This window comes from Caretta caretta, chromosome 11, assembly GCF_965140235.1.
Source record: "Caretta caretta isolate rCarCar2 chromosome 11, rCarCar1.hap1, whole genome shotgun sequence".
NCBI lineage: Eukaryota > Metazoa > Chordata > Testudines > Cheloniidae > Caretta > Caretta caretta.
Window position 1 is genome coordinate 5,065,998 of NC_134216.1, and position 18,582 is coordinate 5,084,579.

The 18,582-nt window shown below is 45.1% G+C and overlaps 2 protein-coding genes across 2 annotated transcripts in view; both read left to right on the top strand.

Annotated features, from left to right (window-relative positions):
* The window catches only part of MAP3K2 (mitogen-activated protein kinase kinase kinase 2), a 92,542-nt gene extending 79,208 nt beyond the window's left edge, over positions 1 to 13,334 (top strand). Inside the window, exons 16-17 of the mRNA XM_048869189.2 lie at positions 1,669 to 1,846; positions 4,383 to 13,334. Coding sequence (XP_048725146.2) covers positions 1,669 to 1,846; positions 4,383 to 4,608 — 404 coding nt within the window. The 3' untranslated portion in view covers positions 4,609 to 13,334. The remainder of the gene's footprint in view (positions 1 to 1,668; positions 1,847 to 4,382) is intronic.
* A 3,863-nt stretch (positions 13,335 to 17,197) lies between these two features.
* Positions 17,198 to 18,582, top strand: part of ERCC3 (ERCC excision repair 3, TFIIH core complex helicase subunit) — a 49,240-nt gene continuing 47,855 nt past the window's right edge. Inside the window, exon 1 of the mRNA XM_048869346.2 lies at positions 17,198 to 17,302. Coding sequence (XP_048725303.1) covers positions 17,284 to 17,302 — 19 coding nt within the window. The 5' untranslated portion in view covers positions 17,198 to 17,283. The remainder of the gene's footprint in view (positions 17,303 to 18,582) is intronic.

Here is an 18,582-nt window from a genome sequence, read left to right on the forward strand (position 1 = left end):
TTCAAAACATTTATTTATGAACAACAATCCAGCGAACACAATGTTGAAACCCTTAGCGAGCGTGAGTAAATCTGGTGGACATAACTGTATCATAGCTGCTAAAATTGCTACATTATTTTCCTGTTTATGTGTCAATATAATTTTTTGTAAATTTCAAGGTGACAGATTTCAACTATCATGCTTATACCAAGTTAAATAAATTTGTAAACCTAAAAGTATGTCGTTCACTTTGAACATGATATGAAGATGCAGATTTTCTGAGTGCTCTAGGCACTTTCCTTCCTTACTTCACTTCTTTCTTACCCACCCAGTTCCCTTTTATTTATTCTTAATATAAGATAGATTTGGCAAGTCAATAACTTTCTCAGAAAGTTCATAGAAAGGACCTCCATAATTCCCAGGGGGTTGCAAATCAGTGTCAGGGAGCTGTGGCCACCCTGCCATTTTTATATTGCTAAATGAGGGGATAGGTAGTCCTGGTTAGAGGAATGGAGACCCCTAGAGCACTCTGATAATGGAAAAGGTTGAGAAGCTCTGAGTTAATCCAGCACTTTTTTTTTCCAAATTGGTCAATTTTTGAAGGATATAGAAATAACCTGCAAACTCTTAGATGACAGAGGTGCCCCTAATATTCTGCCCTCCGGATTTTGACTTTATTTTTGTTCATTAAATTATTTCAAATATAACTTCATTTAAGATTAGAATCAGGCCCCATATATTCCACAGCAAGAACTCTTAAATTCTGCAGCAACATTACTTTATTCTAAGGCCATAAAATAGTCTCTTGTCCCCATCGCCACCACGACCGCCAGTACACGCACAGCTGTAGCTCAGAGTGGAAAATAGTCATTAATGTAAAATTCATTCATGATTGTCAGTGGTGGGATTTTATTATGTTCTCCGGATGGCCCAGTTCCGCTACCTGGGCCTCAACTCCCAGGGTGTTGCCCAGAGAACTCAGCTCAGATCTTCCTTTTTTTCATAAGAGTCAGGAAAGTTGGAAGCAGCTAGCTTTAGCAGTTTACCTCCTTAGCTGACCTAGTCTCTTGCTTCCTAGCCTATCAAACTACGCGTCCATCTCCTCTCGTCCTTAGATGCGAGCTGGATTCTAGCTCTGGCTCCCCAACTTCCTGTTACCTGGCTCCAGTGAACTCTGCAGGGATCATGCACTGTAATTCAATTAACTTCCCCTTATGCGCAAAGCTGCAGAGCAAGAGGTAGTGCAGGCAGCCCAGGGACACACACAAAAATGTTGGTTGCCAGGCTGCAGCAAAATGATGAATTCCATGGCATTTTGGAAATATGCCAAATTATGCAGCTGTGGAATTGTGGCATCCACAGAGACTTGAGTGAGACAAATAGGGCAGGTTATGCCTCAGGACTATAATTTTCAGACTCTCTGCAGATGCAGGTAGATGACACTGCATCAGTTACACTTGGTTCAGATTTCAGAGGTTTTTTTCTCCAACCATAGGGGCTAGAAATAATTTTTAAAATGAAAGCTCAGATTCTAGAGAACAGTTCTGAGCAAGGGGCAAGTTCTGTGCCATGTAATATACTTGGCTGTTGTTATAATGCATCAGTTAAACCAAATGTGTGTTGATTCACTCTCATGCAGTTGATTGGCTTTTACTGACTATAAAGCAGAGATTTTTCTTTTTCTTCCAGGAGCAAATATTCTGCGGGATTCAGCAGGCAATGTGAAGCTAGGTGATTTCGGTGCCAGCAAGCGACTTCAGACTATCTGTCTCTCTGGCACGGGAATGAAGTCTGTCATGGGGACTCCATACTGGATGAGTCCTGAAGTTATCAGTGGAGAAGGGTATGGGAGAAAAGCAGATATCTGGTAGGTCAAAGAGCTATTCTAATGAAAGACAGCTACATACTACCCCAGAGGAGATGGTTTCACTGCAAAATATAAATTTTCATTATTTTAAGCATGAGCGCACTCATTATGTGTTTCTGGTTGCCCAAGGTGAAAACAAGCTATGTAGACAATGAAGAATATATTGGGGCAGGGGATCAGTTAACACTAAACAGATTGGTTTTTGTATATCAATGACTGTGCTGACTGACTTAGGACCACAAGAGAACACTGTGGACCAAGCTCACATGAAGTGAGGCCTATCTGGCATACTTGTAAATACTAGAGGGGCACTAACATAGGAAAATGTCACAATTAATTCAGTTCAGTGATTAATGAAAGTTACCTAAGTAGCATTTGCCCAAACCATATCATGAGCACAACCATGTTGAGAGGGGAAGAGGCTAATTTGTTTTAGTTTTATTTCTTTCTTCTGCTCCCTTATATACCTGAAGGTCTCTACCATATGTTAACAGGATGGATTACGTGTTGAGTTTACTTAGCTATCACACAAAATATAACACCAACATATTTTATACTGAAGATTTTATTTAAAAAAAGAAACTGCAACATTCAGAACAGTAGAACTAAGGGAGCATTGTGATTTGAAGAGCTCTTTGAGTGAAATGACACAACTATTTGCAAGTGCATTGTACTCTGGATGGTTGATACTCAAAAGGTCTCAAAATTAATAATTTTATTTATATAGTGTCCCATTCCCCATCAAAATGCTTGGGACACAGAACACACAGTGAAATATCACCGTCTTACAAGAATGAGAATAATTCTTCTTTGAGTGCTGTCCCTGTGGGTGCTCCACTTCAGTTGCCAGTGTGTCCTGGCGCCGCCGATCAGAGATTTTTTGGTAGCAGTGCCTGGTCGGGATGCCCGTGCACAGTAGCTGTTTTGCGATGTCGTTGGCACTTCATTTAGTGCTCGCGTGTCCCAACCCCCCTCAGTTCCTTCTCAGCCGTCCTCGGCTGCAGACAGAGCTCCAACGGCAGTGTCACAAAATTACCTAGAAAAGAATTTGAAATAGTTATTAGTTCAGTTTAGTCCCCAGTAGTTAGTTCATTGTTAGTCTTAGGTTTCCGTTTTAACCATTTAGACTTTTTCTTTTAAAAAAAAAAAAAACCCCACTCGGGAGTTCCCTTTCCCCCTTTTTCTTTTATTGTCCTGTGACTTAAGTTGGACTCTGAAAATGCCAAGCTCTCCTGAGTTTAAAAGATGCACTTCGTGTAAGGACACAATGCCTGTCTCTGATGGATACTCACAGTGTGTCCGCTGCTTACGGGAGGAGCACATTTCTCTAAAATGTTCCCATTGCAGCAACCTTAAAGCCAGAGCGAGGAGGGACAGGGATTTCTCCATAAGAATAATTTTAACACTACTGTCTGATAGCACTGCCACTAAACTGTGGAGTTGGCCCAGAAATTCAGATTGCTGGCTCTAGCATTTGTAAATCTTATTTTTCAAGTAAGAAATTAACGTGCTGTCTAGATAAACTGACCATGTGTCAGTGGGTCACAGCTGAGGATGCCAGATTCAGGACAAACTGCTGAGAAATAGGGCAGACTTACCCCCAAACTGATAGTTATTCTATCATAAGATATACCAAGCCAGTAATAAAAGTAAACTTCTGTCTCACCACACTGGTTAACAAGAAATAAAAAATGCAGTCTCTTTAGGCATTCCAGCACTTATTTTACCACCTAGACACTATACTTTATGATGAGTGGTTATTGAAAACCAATTTCATCAAACAGGGTTCTTCTGGTCTCTCAAGATCAGCCATATCGCCAGATCAATATATAACTCAGATCTTACCCACTAATCACGCTGTTGCCAGTCCTTTAGTGGCTAAAATCTAAAGATTTATTTTTAAGAGAAAAGAAGTAGTTTAAAATGGTTGAGGAATTCATTGCAATGATTATATGCATAAATTCTTATATCAGTGATGGAATAAACAATGATGGAATAAACTGCTAGTTTGAAAAAGTCTATCTGGAAGTTACCCAAATAGCTTGGGGATTATGAGTCCTTGTTTAGAGCTTCCTTGTTAGAAATTCAGTCCAGAAAAATGAAGCAGGACATGAAGACAAAATGGAGATGTTTCCAAGGATCTTTTATACCTTCTCCCATGTGAGTGGAATATTACTGTCCAAACAAAGTTCTCAGTCTCAGTTTGTGGAAAATTATAGGCACAAGGTGGATTCCAGGGTCACATGAGCAAGTCACATAAACATCTGCCACTGAAATAATTGCATTCAGGTTAGCTGACATGTGGAGCAGGACATAAGTTGTGATTTGCAGTAGCTAGCATGACCTTCAAATCAAGTGTGTAATTATAGACGTGATAAAAGTCTGTTTTTTCAATTGAATTGAGTTGCAATGTTGTGTGGGCAACAATCTTCCATTTGTGGCATTTCAGTAAGCTTCCATGTTGTAGTTTTTGTTTCCACGGGGGAGAACATCATTCTGTTTGTAACCTGCTCTTTTACTTTCACCTCTGTTTCAGGAGCGTAGGTTGTACGGTGGTAGAAATGCTCACTGAGAAACCCCCTTGGGCAGAGTATGAAGCAATGGCTGCCATCTTTAAAATTGCCACCCAGCCAACCAATCCACAGCTGCCACCTCATGTCTCGGACCATGGTCGGGATTTCCTCAAGCGGATTTTTATCGAGGCCAAGTTGCGACCATCTGCAGATGAACTGCTAAGACACACATTTGCACATTATCACTAACAGCCTGCCTCAACTCAGCTTGCATCTACTGCATTTATTTTCTATTTGACTGCACTTTTATTTTTATTTTTGTACAAAAAAAGGAGAAAAAAGACAAGAGAGAAAACCTATTTCTCTTGATTCTTTGTTTCACTTAGATTATAAGCAAGAATCTAAATTTTTGTATTTAGAATGAGGGTCCCCCCTCCCAACCTAGAACCTTTTGTTTCTGTAATGTACTGATGTGGTTCACAGATAAAGCACTTTAGTACATATTCATTCCTTAACTAAGGGGAAAACAGAGATGTGACTTGGACTGTCAAGAACTGTAACATTTTCTAACACCGCTGACTGTCTCAGGATGCAGGGAAAAATACATTAGCAGCTAGCATGCAGGGAGAATAAAATCATTATCTGTGATTTGTTCTTTGTACTGTAGGTAGTTGCTGCTGAGGGTTTTAAGTTATATTTTAGCTTGTTAATCAGTTTCTGAATATCACACTTGAGGCATGAACCCACAGTTCTGGAAATTAATTAGAAAGCTCAAAGAACTTAGAACCCTCAGTAGAGAATGCTCTGCATAATAGAGCACCTGCCTGACACTTCCTTTGTGACCAAAAGAAAATAAGGCAGGAGCGTAACCCTAAATCAGTAGTTGGTGGGAGCTGGTATAAAGTTATTCTATTACCTTCATAGATCAAAAATTACAGGTAAATCAATTATTATAGATCCAAACTTCTAGAGACTGCAAAGCTCAGGGGGTAGTCTCCATAATGAAGAAACAAAAAATAACCAAAAAGATCAACAGATAAATAGAAATAAGTCAGGAGAATCCTTACCCCCTGCTGCTGCCAAAGATACACTTACTATAGAAGTTAAGGGGGTGGGAGGAGTCACTTCCCTTAGGTGATTGTAAGACACAAACCGGTGTGAGATAAAGTCCTTCACCATCCAATGAATGTCAAAGAAAAAAATTAATCCTTATTTACTGTATGCATTATCTGACTATCCAAATGAACTGCAAGGAATAAGACATTCAGAACAATTGTCAGAGACTGAGAAGGAATGTATTTTGAAGGTCATGCACCTGAATATAATAACAGGTTTTAGGGTAGCAGCTGTGTTAGTCTGTATTCGCAAACAGAAAAGGAGTACTTGTGGCACCTTAGAGACTAATAATAAATTTGTTAGTCTCTAAGGTGCCACAAGTACTCCTTTTCTTTTTTCTGAATATAATAATCCTTCTCAAATTGTTTTGAATGCGATTGTTTTAATAACACAATCCAGTTATTAGGATGTTAGAAAAAGTCCCTGAAATAAAATGAATTCTAATTCCTTGTGTCTAATTCCATTAGTGTCAAATGACAACAAGGCACTTCAAGACTTCTTAGGTCATATTTTTCAAGCAGCAATGATGATAAAAAAACTTTAAAATGCCTCTTTCCTAGGGAAAGCATTAAAAGCAGTCAACATAGAAACATCAGGGACAGACCATACAGAAAAAGTGGAATATTTTTAAAGCTGCTTGTGTGACGTAGCAATTGTACATGAATTTTGAAAATGAAGTCTAACTAAACAAAGAGCAGCAGCACAATGTGTCATGCTGAGTTTTGCATTAAAAATGACCAAAGATGTAAAAGGAACAAAGCAACTAAATAGTATGAGTCTACAATTTTGCAATCCAGAAGGATCAAACTGTGCTAGATCTCAGACAGTCATAAACTGTTTATTTATCTTTTCCATCTCTAGAACAGGGCAGTAAAAGAGTAAAATTCTGAGACAAAATCTCACAGTCCTTGAACAGCTCCACTGAAAAATACTGATGAGAAGCATTTACTAACTGACTTCACTTTAGAGAGAGAAGTCAAACCCTCCCATCTTTATAAAAGTATGCAATATACAGAATTTGAGAGAGAGTTTGGAAATAAGTTCTTTGACCTATATAACTTAAATTTGATTCTTGATAGTATGATTGATTCACTGGTTGCCTATCTTACCCTCACAGTTATGTAAAGACGGAATGTGCTGATGCTTTGGACATCAAACCATTCTGGCAAGACTTTGTGTAATGGTTCCAAGAGTCCACTGTGCTTTTTGTCCTTATTAGGACTATCAAAAGCTTGAGGTACATGAAAATTAAGAAATGAATGTATTGGGGCTACAATGAGAAATTAAAGTGTTGGCTCACGAGACAGAGACTCTTGAGGTTTCTGAATTTTTATTTTGCGAATTTAGCTGCTAAATTGTGTATCAGCAGCATAACTAGGAGTCTGGATCTATCCTAATCCATTTACCTGTAGTAGGTGAACAATTATTCTTCTATTGGGGTCACAATCACAATATTTTGGACAGGTGGCCTATTCTAGTTGTCTGTTTTCTGTGATTATTGTGACTTTTATCTGGTTGGTCATTTTGTTGGTCATGGTAAGCAGCAGTGCAGGGTTTACATGCATGAGATGAGAGTTCAGTCAGGGAAAACCCATGAGCCAAAATTAAAGTAAACTTGTGTTCACTTTCTTTGGCTTCTTTGTCACTCTATGGAAGCAGTCTATGGAAAGAATCTGCATGAACCTTTGTGCTGTAAAGGACCTTTGCTTCATAAGCAAAATTTAGTGGCAGTGGGGGCAGTATGGAGAGTTATGTAGAGACTGTCTTTAAAATACAGTAGAACCTCAGAGTTATGAACACTAGAGTTACGAACTGACTGGTCAACTACACACCTCATCTGTAACCAGAAGTACTTAATCAGGCAGCAAAGACAAAAACGCAGCAAAGACTATACAGCACAGTACAGTGTTAAATGTAAACTACTAAAAAAGTAAAGGGAAAGTTTTAAAAAAAGGTTTGACAAGGTAAGGAAACTATCTGTACTTATTTCATTTAAATTAAGATGGTTAAATCCGCATTTTTCTTCTGCACAATAAAGGTTCAAAGCTGTATTAAGTCAATGTTCAGTTGTAAACTTTTGAAAGAATCACCATAACATTTTGTTCAGACTTATGAACAATCTCCTTTCCTGAGATGTTTGAAATTCTGAGGTTCTACTGTAGACTAATAGTTTACATAATGTACAAACCATATATCTGAAATTGATTTCAAATGAATTAAGAAGGTATCAAAAGCCAAGCTGAAAATGTACATATATAGACAGTGGTATCTGAAAGGGTAAGAAAGTCATTTATATTACCAAAAAGTACAAAAAATGAACTTTAAAGGGAAAATGTAACCAGGTTTAACTGCAGCACTCAGAAATTTTAAAGATACTCTTGGATCAATAAAAGAAACTGCTCTCTGAAGCTTGAAGTTTTTAAAAAATATACCCTATTTGCAAGGCAGAGTTGGCTTCTCTATGCTGCAGTGTCATTTCTTAGCTGTGACTGGAAAACAAAACAAAAAAACCCAAGACTGCTGCTTTTGTGCCTTTTTAAAAGATTGCTTTCTGTCTTGACAATGGTAAACTGGTTTGAGATTGGGAAAAGAGAGAACTTGCAGAATAATACAAAGTTTTAAAAACTTTTAGGCATAGTTTTCCCCTTAAAATATAATTCCATCTGGATTGTAAATTGTTGGACATATCAGAAAGCTACTGAGGCAATATAGTACCTCTTTAATTATGACTAATTTCACCAGTTTTGTTGTTCATGATTAAGATGTTGTCATATGAATCACAAGAAGGACTGAACTATTTTTTTTACCCTTGGGAGAACCTCCCAACCGATCTAAGCTACTTATGTATAACCCTTTAAACAATTACTGTATAAAATAAAACTATATTTTGAGCTAGAAATAGGAACTATTGAAGCTAGTCAAATTCTGCCTTTTGAGAAACAGGCAGTACATTCATTCCCTTGCATGTTGCATTTTTGGAAACTTGGTAAGATCATGTTGAGGTAAAATGGTTTTTGTGTTATCTGCTTTTAATGATAGTGCAGTAGATCCCTACATGTCCATAAGGCATCTAGCACATCACTGGCAGTATAACTAATACAATTTATGTCTATAATTCTGAAGGTGCATGGAGCTGCATGATTAAAATCCCATTGAAGATGAGGGTCATGAAGCCAGATTTCTCTGCGCCACTTTGAATAACCTACCAACTAACATTAGAGTATTTTAGAATCGTTAACTTGTGAGTGCTACGTCCAATTATGAGAAAATGTCAGTGGAACAGAATGTTGTCACAGGGTTTTGGTCTCCTCCTATGTCAATACCAAAGCAGAACTGGGCTTACAGAAGTGTCAAGATTTATTGGGAGAGGAGAAATGCTTATTTTCAAATCAGGAGCTATTGATCTGGCAACTATTTTTTATTACACTGACTTTATTTCTGTTACATCTGTTTAGTAATAAATATTTAACAACTTGTCTGTAAATTGGTTTTAATAGTGAGCTAGTCGCTGCATAATTCTGATATGCTGCATTCTTATTGGCTTATATAACCAGTAGGTTTGTACTTCAGCCAGTCAGAAATAAGCTTATTAATTAAACTACAGTTTTCTGTGTATTTTTTAATAAGCTGGTTTCTATCTGATTGAAATGGAGAAAAATATGAATAACTGCTGGCTGGCACAGACTCCATTTGTAAAAACAAACAATGTGCTTTGGTACAAGTTCAGTCCTGTCTAAGGGGAGAATGATGTGCAGTGATGATTTTAAGAAAATGCTTACTTTACAAAAAAGAATTGAGTAGAATTTCAGTTAATCTAAACCACAAACTATACTTTATGCATACATAATTCCTTCCAATTTTTTTAGGCAAAATTTTTGAGTAATAGTTCAGGGTACGTTTCGAATTGAGTTAAACTGTCCTTTTGGTTATAATATTGAAAAATAATTTAGCAGCTGTCTCTTCAGCTAGTGCCTTTTTATCTGTATGCCTTAATTTTGTTTTTGTATAGACACCATATTTAAATCATATGGCCGTCTAATTATTCAGTGCCACCAAAATAGTCTTTAAAAATATATGCAAGTTTCCAAGGCAGAACTCACTAACTGCATCAAAAGTTGTATTTTAACTAGTATCTGTAGCAGACTTTTAGGTTGAGAATTTACTACAGTTGTTTTTAAATGATAAAAATACTTAGCACCTACAGTGCTCTCCTTTTTCAGAGTACTGTACAAACATTCCAACAAGGATGTTAGTGTTATCCCCATTTTACAGATTGGAAAACTGAGATGTGGGCTAGATAACTTGCCCAAGATCATAGGCTTAGACATGCCACTTGCTATACGTGGTACTGTACTATAATAAAGGAAGTTTGGCTAAGAAAAGTGTTAAGACAGAGCCAATACTACTGCACAAATTAGCAGATAGTTCAAATGAGCTACCTTTGTTTCCAATGATATTGTGTTCTCTTCTTTTAAATAATCCTAACTCTGCCATTGTCTTGAATGAAAGCGTTCCCGCTAGAAGCAGAAGGTGCAGTGCAGTATAGTAAGCCATTCCTTCAGACAACATTGACCAGTGTCAAACTGCCGCTTCAGAGACTTGAGCAAATTGGTCAGATCTACAGTTGTTTAGAACTAAATTTATTTGTTAGCTTTTTAATCGTCTAGTTCTTTAAACTTTATCATGAATATAAAAAAGCATATTTTTGTGTGCTTGAACGGAAACCCATATGGTGTTTTTTGGATTAGCAACGGTATTACTGCCCATACCATTTCTTATTGCTGGGAACTTTCTATCTTGTATTCATGACAAGTATGCAGTGTCAAATCACTTAAAAAACCAAAGCTTTTCTATCCCCTCTACAAGAGCCAAAAGTGATGTTTCGTAGATTAGTACTGTTACTCATCCTTATCTACCAGTAAACTATTGCTAAATGGAATAAAACAGGTACTAGTAAAAGTTATGTCCAGCACTGCCCATTTTTAAGGATAGGTTTGGAGGCTCCTCGTTGCTGTTTTGAGATGCAAAATTCATTCCAGCATTAAAAGGAAAAGTTTGAACAAAGATCTACACGATCTTATTGACATCACTAACATAATGCACAAACTTGGTGATTAAATTCCTTTCCTATGATATTCTTTATAGCCAAGTTTGAGCTTGGGGGCATTTAAGGAAAGCCATGAAGAAAAGTAGATTTATGATCTGAACTGCTCGTAGTGCCATAGCAAACCAGAAGACTTCAGAGGTTGCTGCAGGAAGCAGTCCTTTTAATTTAAGAGCCAAATCTCACCCCTAGATACAAGGGACTTCCACTGCCCTTAAGGGGAGAGTCACGAATGCACACTGGAGGGAGCAGAATTTCCCCCAAGATAGGATTTCTAAGTCATTAAACTCCACATCAGGAACAAAGAGTGCTTTTGTTTGGCTGATTTATGTTTTAAATTTCTTTGGCATTACTTCAGTACCTTTTTTGGATCATATTTAAGCAATACCTTGGGGAAAATCTGTAGCAACTAAAGGTGTAATTCAGTTGACCTCTCACGTATTGAAAGGACAGAATTTAGTAAGCTCATTTTGACTAGCTTTTTTTTTTTCCATTATTTTTTTAAAAGGGGAGAAAAACTGGATAAAAATTAGTGAAAATTTGGCCCTGATCATTCAGTCGTTATGCTGGTGGGACTCCTGCTGGTAAGGATTGCAGGATCAGGCTCCTTGTGGGGAGGAGAGAAGAAAGATAATATGGGTTTACACTGAATGTAAGGTGGGAAATATTTCAGAAAGTTTTGCATCTTTTCCCCCTATAATAGATCTTCTTTCCCCCTCCCCCAAGAATATATAAATGTGGATATAAAGACAAGCATTGCATTTTTTGTCAGTTTCACAGTGTTTATCTTTCGCTAATACTGGTTTAAATCTTGATGTCATTCATTCTAAAATGTAAATGGTTTGTTAAAACTTGTCTGCCATCTCAGATGTCACACAGTTCATTTAATGGAATATCATTGTAAATAAATGTTGGAGACTTGGATAAGTTTGAAAGTAGGCTTTTTAATTTTCACAGTGCTATGAATAAATGTGTAAATTTGCCCTTTTGATCTAATGTACATTTTTATGTAGCTGTTAAATTCTCTATATTTAATCTATCAGTTTCTCTCTGTATATGTTTTTACTCTCAGTTGAATGCTGGGCACAGTTTGTAATGTATACACAAAGGTGTTTTTTTCTATCAATGTTGACTTTTTTGCACATTTTTGAAAATGTTTAATTTGTACACTGATTTAATACTCTGACCAATTGTTGATGGGCGTATGAGAATCAAGTATGTGTGCAATGTACTACTGTTTGGATGTATGTTTTTTATTACTTTTGAGATGTTGCTATCAGTAACTGCACTGCTGTTGCTGCTTTAAATGGAATATCTTGTGTACAAGTGTATTAGCCTATGGTTATATCTTGGTTGAGGAACTCAGGAGTTGAGCATTGCTTACTAGTTCTATAATGTGTCTAACAACTTTCCCAACTTTAAAGTATACTTGTAATTCTGTATATGAACTCTGTGTGTGTGCGCGCGCACGCGGTGCGTACACACACACACACACACACACAGAAATATCCCAGTTGTCTTATTCCACAGTTTCATTTCTACATTTTTATGAACTTGTTTTTTAAGGGTACTATGTTTAGTTAGAATAATTAAATATATAAAAGCTTTGAGAGATAATTTACTAGATAAATATATTTTCAGCTGGCTGATGTTCAGAAAATATTTTTTTAATTTTGTTTTTAATCATTCAAAATGTATTTGTATTTCCAAAATTGGACATGAATTGTACTTAGAAGTATATTAAAACACTCTGGAGGGACAACAGTGGGATTTCTCTTTAAGACTTTTGTAAAAAACCAAAATGCTAATGTGTCAGTGATACGGAGAAAATCCACTGTTGTGAAAAGGGGAAAGCAATCTTTGAATTCTCAGAGCTACTTGAAAAAATGTGAGGGGGGAAAAAATCAATCTTGGAAAAGTCAGATTTTTCCATCTCCTGTTCTTTGTGTTACATTTAATGGTAATGCTTCTCTTTCTTTATCCTTTCCCATTTCTAGTTTTCTGGTATTAGAAAAGATAAAGCATGTTACTATATTGTTGATTGATTGGCGCATGAGATAAGAACATGCTTTAAAAATGTGGCTTACTCCTTTCAAGAATACTAGTCAAACTTTTGACTTCCATTTTGATTAACATTTTTGTGGCTTAAAAAAAAAAAAAAATCCTGTATAATGTTTAAAGTGATACCCAAGTAAAAATTCTCATGCTAGGTATACAGTGCACTGTTGAATGTCTCTAAATCCATAGTTTAGGAAAAGAGCCAGTATACTCTGTCAAACAAAGGACCTACTAATTGCCTGGTACGGTGTGGTTTCTTCCACTTTTCGTGCACATTTTGACTTTGTTACATTCTCAAAATTGTGCTTGTAAAAATGTATAAAAAACTTTTTTGATTTTTTTTTACTTTTTTATGTACTTACCTGTTTTATTTTCTTGCTGGTAAATGGCTTTTATTTTGTTTGGGTTGGGTTTTTTTTGTATCGGATGTAAAAGAAGCCATGTTTATATTTTGTGTTTGACCAATGACTTTGTTTATATGAAATTTATATATTGTTGGTACACATCTTTGTTTAGGTTGATCATGCATGAGGACCTGCAAGAATTAGCACAATGAAAGATTGCTTTTTCTTCCAAATTTTTATTCATTTTTGAAAGGTTATGGTGCAGAGGTTTACTGGATGTAACCTTATGAACTATGGAACGACTATAGATAATGGCACTTTGAGTGTTAATAAAACAAAATATTTATTTCCAATTTGTATTTCCCTTCATTTATTTTATGTTTTCAAAACAGCAAATTTACACGCTTCACATACTACATTTGCCTGCAACACTAGACTAGTCTGTTCAAAGTAAAGCAAAGTATATAACATGGTACAGAAAGCATCTCTCAACATCCATGAGCTAGAATGTTTAAATCTACAAAGGTCCTCTTATAAATGCAAAGATCGTGGAAATAAAAAACGATCACCCTCTCATGCTGTAAAGCAAATGCCTCTGATTTTTGTTATACAGTAAAAACTGGCCTGCGTAACTGAGATGGGAACCAAGAGCACAGTGTTCAACTCCTGCTCATGCCGAAAAGAGGTTGTTAGACAGGAGTAAGCTCCAGCAGGTAGCTGTCTATGTGCAATACCATCTGCAAGGACACACTCCTGTTGTAGAATGGGGGAAAACCCATCTTTACTAGGTATGTTTTTATTTGACTTTTGGATATTTCTTTATGCAAACAAGGGAATATTCAGGCTATGTTCCGAATTGGGGAGGAGAGTCACGCTTTGTTGGAGAGAAATTGCAGATATTCGGCAGCTTTTTGTTGTAGTTCAACCTTGTGGCTGTCCCAGAGCTTGACAATAAGCCTAAGAGTATTTTTAAAATTTAGTCCGTTTGTGACTTATTTATATGACTTAGTTTTAACTGATATTCTCTAAGGCGCTGATTCTGCAGTTTTCAATGTATAGGCAGACTACAGCCTGAAGCCGCATTGAAATCAACAGGGCTGTCTGTCGGGCTGCAGCAGCATGTCTGTGCATTGTAAATTGCAGGATTGGGACCTGTCACCTAAATTTAACTTTTTTTTGCCTGGAACAATCATTTCTGCAAAAATGCTGAGGGATTTTTAACAGCCATACCAGGCAAGGGAGAGACATCATCTGTTCTGAGTTTAAGGAAGTAAGAATGGAGCTGGCTCAAAGTATGCTGTCATTCAGAACTAGAACTTTCACGTGGAAAAGGGACAACTTTTAAAAATAATTGAGAGCAAAACTAGAGCTCTTTAAGTAATCTTCACTAATATAGTGCTTCACATCCCCACATTTCAGTAGAAACAGTAGCTATGTGCCTTACAGTGATAGACTCAAGGAGCTCAATCTATTTTATAGCGGTACCTTTAATGTAGCAGACAAAGGTATACAAGATCCAAAGGCTTAAAGTTGGCTTAAAGGTCAGACTGGAAATGCATCCGATGAAGTGAGCTGTAGCTCACGAAAGCTTATGCTCAAATAAATGGGTTAGTCTCTAAGGTGCCACAAGTCCTCCTTTTCTTTTTGCGGCTACAGACTAACACGGCTGTTCCTCTGAAAACTGGAAAGAAGGTGTGAATTTTTAACACTGAGGATGATTAACCACTGGAACAATTTACCAACGGTGGGGGTGAAATGCTCTATTGCTGGCCATTTTAAAATCAAGATAATGTTTTTCTAAAAACATCTGCTGTAAGTCAAACAAGAGCTGTCTCTGGGACGTGCCCTCTGGTGCTAGGTGCTGTACAAAGACGAAAGGCCGCCTGGGCTGTACCTGGAAGAGCTTTCAATGGAATGGAATGCACTGAGCATGACTGGCATAGGGGCTTGCCCTGGGGGTGCTGCTGCATCCCCTGGCTTGAAATGGTTTCCCTCATATTCAGGGTTTACAGTTTGGTTCAATGGCTCTCAGCACCCCCACTATACACATATACATTGTTCCAGCACCTCTGTGCCTGACAAAATGTGCTGGGGGTGAAGATAACGGAAGTAATCACTCGGGCTGGGGGTGAACAATTTGCACAATGGATGGTTCCCTACTCATTTTTAAAATAGATCTCTGCCGTCCCCTGTTGAGGGGCCGCAGGGGTGTCTGGGGAGTCCGGGGTGATGCGGGCTGCTGGAGTTTGTACAGGGGCTGACTGGGGGTGATGTGGGCTTCTGGGGTTGGTACAGAGGGTGCTGGGGGGGGTGCCAGAGGAATGGGGGGTGTGGGTTGCTGGGGTTGGGACACGGGGTGCTGAGGGAGTGGGGGGTGACACGGGCTGCTGGAGGGGTGCCGGAGTTGGGACAGGGGGTGCCTGAGGAATGGGGGGTGCGGGCTGCTGCAGTTGGGACACAGGGTGCTGGGGGAGTGTGTGGGGGGAGATGTGGGCAGCTGAGGTTGGGATGGGGGGCGCCGGGGGAGTGTGTGTGGGGGGAGACGTGGGCTGCCGGGGTGGGGATGGGGGGCACCGGGGGAGTGTGTGTGGGGGGGGAGGGTGTCGGGGGAAGGGGGGAGACGCAGGCTGCTGGGATAGAGATGGAGACGGGGGAGAGGCAGGCTGCCAGGGTGGGGACGGGGGGTGCCGTGGGAGTGGGGGGGGAGAGGCAGGGTGGGGATGGGGGGCGCTGGAGGGTGTCTGGGGAGGGGGGTAGACGTGGGCTGCTGGGATGGGGATGGGGGAGTGTGGGGGGGGGAGGCGGGGACGGGGGGTGTCGGGGGAGGGAGACATGGGCTGCCGCGGTGGGGACGGGGGGGAGAGGCGGGGGGGGCGCCGAAGGAGTGTGGGGGGGAGGCGGGCTGCCGGGGTGGGGACGGGGGGTGTCGGGTGAGTGGAGGAAGGGAGACGCGGGCTGCCGGGGTGGGGACGGGGGGTGCCCAGGGGAGTGGGGACGGGGAGGGACAGGCGGGCTGCCGGGGTGAGGATGGGGACGGGGGGAGAGGCGGGCTGCCGGGGTGGGGACAGGGGGTGTCGGGGGAGTGGGGGAGGGAGAGGCGGACTGCCGGGGTGGGGATGGGGACGGGGGGTGTCGGAGGAGTGGGGGAGGAAGAGGCGGGCTGCCGGGATGGGGAGGGAGACGCGGGCTGCAGGGGTGGGGACGGGGGGGAAGGCGGGGTGCCGGGGGGGGGACGGGGACGGGGGGGAGGTGGGCTGCCGGGGTGGGGATGGGGACGGGTGGTGTCGGGTGGGGGGAGAGGCGGGCTGCCGGGGTGGGGACAGGGGGTGTCGGGGGAATGGGGACGGGGGGAGAGGCGGGCTGCCGGGGTGGGGATGGGGACGGGGGGTGTCGGGGGAGGGGGGGAGGCGGGCTGCCTGGGTGGGGATGGGGACGGGGTGTGTCGGTGGAGGGGGGGGAGGCGGGGGAAGGGGACGGGGGGTGTCGGGGGAGGCGGGCTGCCGGGGTGGGGATGGGGACGGGGGGTGTCGGGGGAGGGGGGGAGGCGGGGGGACGAGGGGGAAGGGGACGGGGGGTGTCGGGGGAGGGGGGGAGGCGGGCTGCCGGGGTGGGGATGGGGACGGGGGGTGTCGGGGGAGGGCGGGGGGACGGGGGGGAAGGGGGGTGTCGGGGGAGGCGGGGTGCGGGGGGGGACGGGGGGTGTCGGGGGAGGGGGGGAGACGGGGGGACGGGGGGGAAGGGGACGGGGGGTGTCGGGGGAGGGAGGGGAGGCGGGCTGCCTGGGTGGGGATGGGGACGGGGGGTGTCGGGGGAGGGGGGGGAGGCGGGGGGACGGGGGGGAAGGGGACGGGGGGTGTCGGGGGAGGGGGGGGGAGGCGGGCTGCCGGGGTGGGGATGGGGACGGGGGGTGTCGGGGGAGGGCGGGGGGACGGGGGGGAAGGGGGGTGTCGGGGGAGGCGGGGTGCGGGGGGGGACGGGGGGTGTCGGGGGAGGGGGGGAGACGGGGGGACGGGGGGGAAGGGGAGTGTAGGGGGAGGCGGGGTGCGGGGGGGGGGGGACCGCGGCTGTGATGGGGACCGAGGCGGGGGACGATGCGAGGGCGGGTGCCGGCGGGTATTTGAGGGGTGCCGGGGGGACTGGGGAGGGGTGCGAGGGGAGGGGCTGTGTGGCGCGGGGGTTGCTAGGTGACAGGCCGCGGGCGGCGCCCCGTCCCGGAAGTGACGCTCGGGGCCGGGGCCGGGGCCGGCTGGGCGGGGCCCGCGGTGCTGCTGGCGGCGGGCGGGCGCGGACGGGCCCGTGACGATGGGCCGGCGGGAGCGAGGTGAGACCCCCCCCCCCCGCGGCGGCTCCGCTCCCCGCCAGCGCCCCCCAGCCCCCCCCCCGCGCCCGGTGCGCCCCTTTCCCGCCCCGGGCGTAGCCGGGGTCCCCCGACGGGCCGCGCAGCCTGCGGGGCGATGGGAGCTGCCCCCGCCCGGCTTCCCTGGGCTCCGGCCGCCACCAGCCGCAGGGGCCACGTCTGGACACCGGGCCCCGGAGCTGTGGCCCTTAGACTGGGCGTGTAACAGGCGTGTGCGCGCGGCAGGTGCGCGCGCGCGTGTCCGCGTCTGCGGGCGCGTGGCAGGAGCGCGCGTCCGCGTCCGCGTCTGCGGGCGCGTGGCAGGAGCGCGCGTCCGCGTCCGCGTCTGCGGGCGCGTGGCAGGAGCGCGCGTCCGCGTCCGCGTCTGCGGGCGCGTGGCAGGAGCGCGCGTCCGCGTCCGCGTCTGCGGGCGCGTGGCAGGAGCGCGCGTCCGCGGGCGCGTGGCAGGAGCGCGCGTCCGCGGGCGCGTGGCAGGAGCGCGCGTCCGCGGGCGCGTGGCAGGAGCGCGCGTCCGCGGGCGCGTGGCAGGAGCGCGCGTCCGCGGGCGCGGGCGCGTGGCAGGAGCGCGCCCCCGCGGGCGCGGGCGCGGGCGCGTGGCAGGAGGGCGCGGGCGCGTGGCAGGAGCGCGCCCCCGCGGGCGCGGGCGCGTGGCAGGAGCGCGCCCCCGCGGGCGCGGGCGCGTGGCAGGAGCGCGCCGGCGCGGGCGCGTGGCAGGAGCGCGCCGGCGCGGGCGCGTGGCAGGAGCGCGCCCCCGCGGGCGCGGGCGCGTGGCAGGAGCGCGCCCCCGCGGGCGCGGGCGCGTGGCAGGAGCGCGCCCCCGCGGGCGCGGGCGCGTGGCAGGAGCGCGCCCCCGCGGGCGCGGGCGCGTGGCAGGAGCGCGCCCCCGCGGGCGCGTCCGCGTCTGCGGGCGCGTGGCAGGTGCGCGCGCGCGTTTCCGCGTCTGCGGGCGCGTGGCAGGAGCGCGCCCGCGTGTCCGCGTCCGCGTCTGCGGGCGCGTGGCAGGAGCGCGCGTCCGCGTCCGCGTCTGCGGGCGCGTGGCAGGAGCGCGCGTCCGCGTCTGCGGGCGCGTGGCAGGAGCGCGCGTCCGCGTCTGCGGGCGCGTGGCAGGAGCGCGCGTCCGCGTCCGCGTCTGCGGGCGCGTGGCAGGAGCGCGCGTCCGCGTCCGCGTCTGCGGGCGCGTGGCAGGAGCGCGCGTCCGCGTCCGCGTCTGCGGGCGCGTGGCAGGAGCGCGCGTCCGCGTCCGC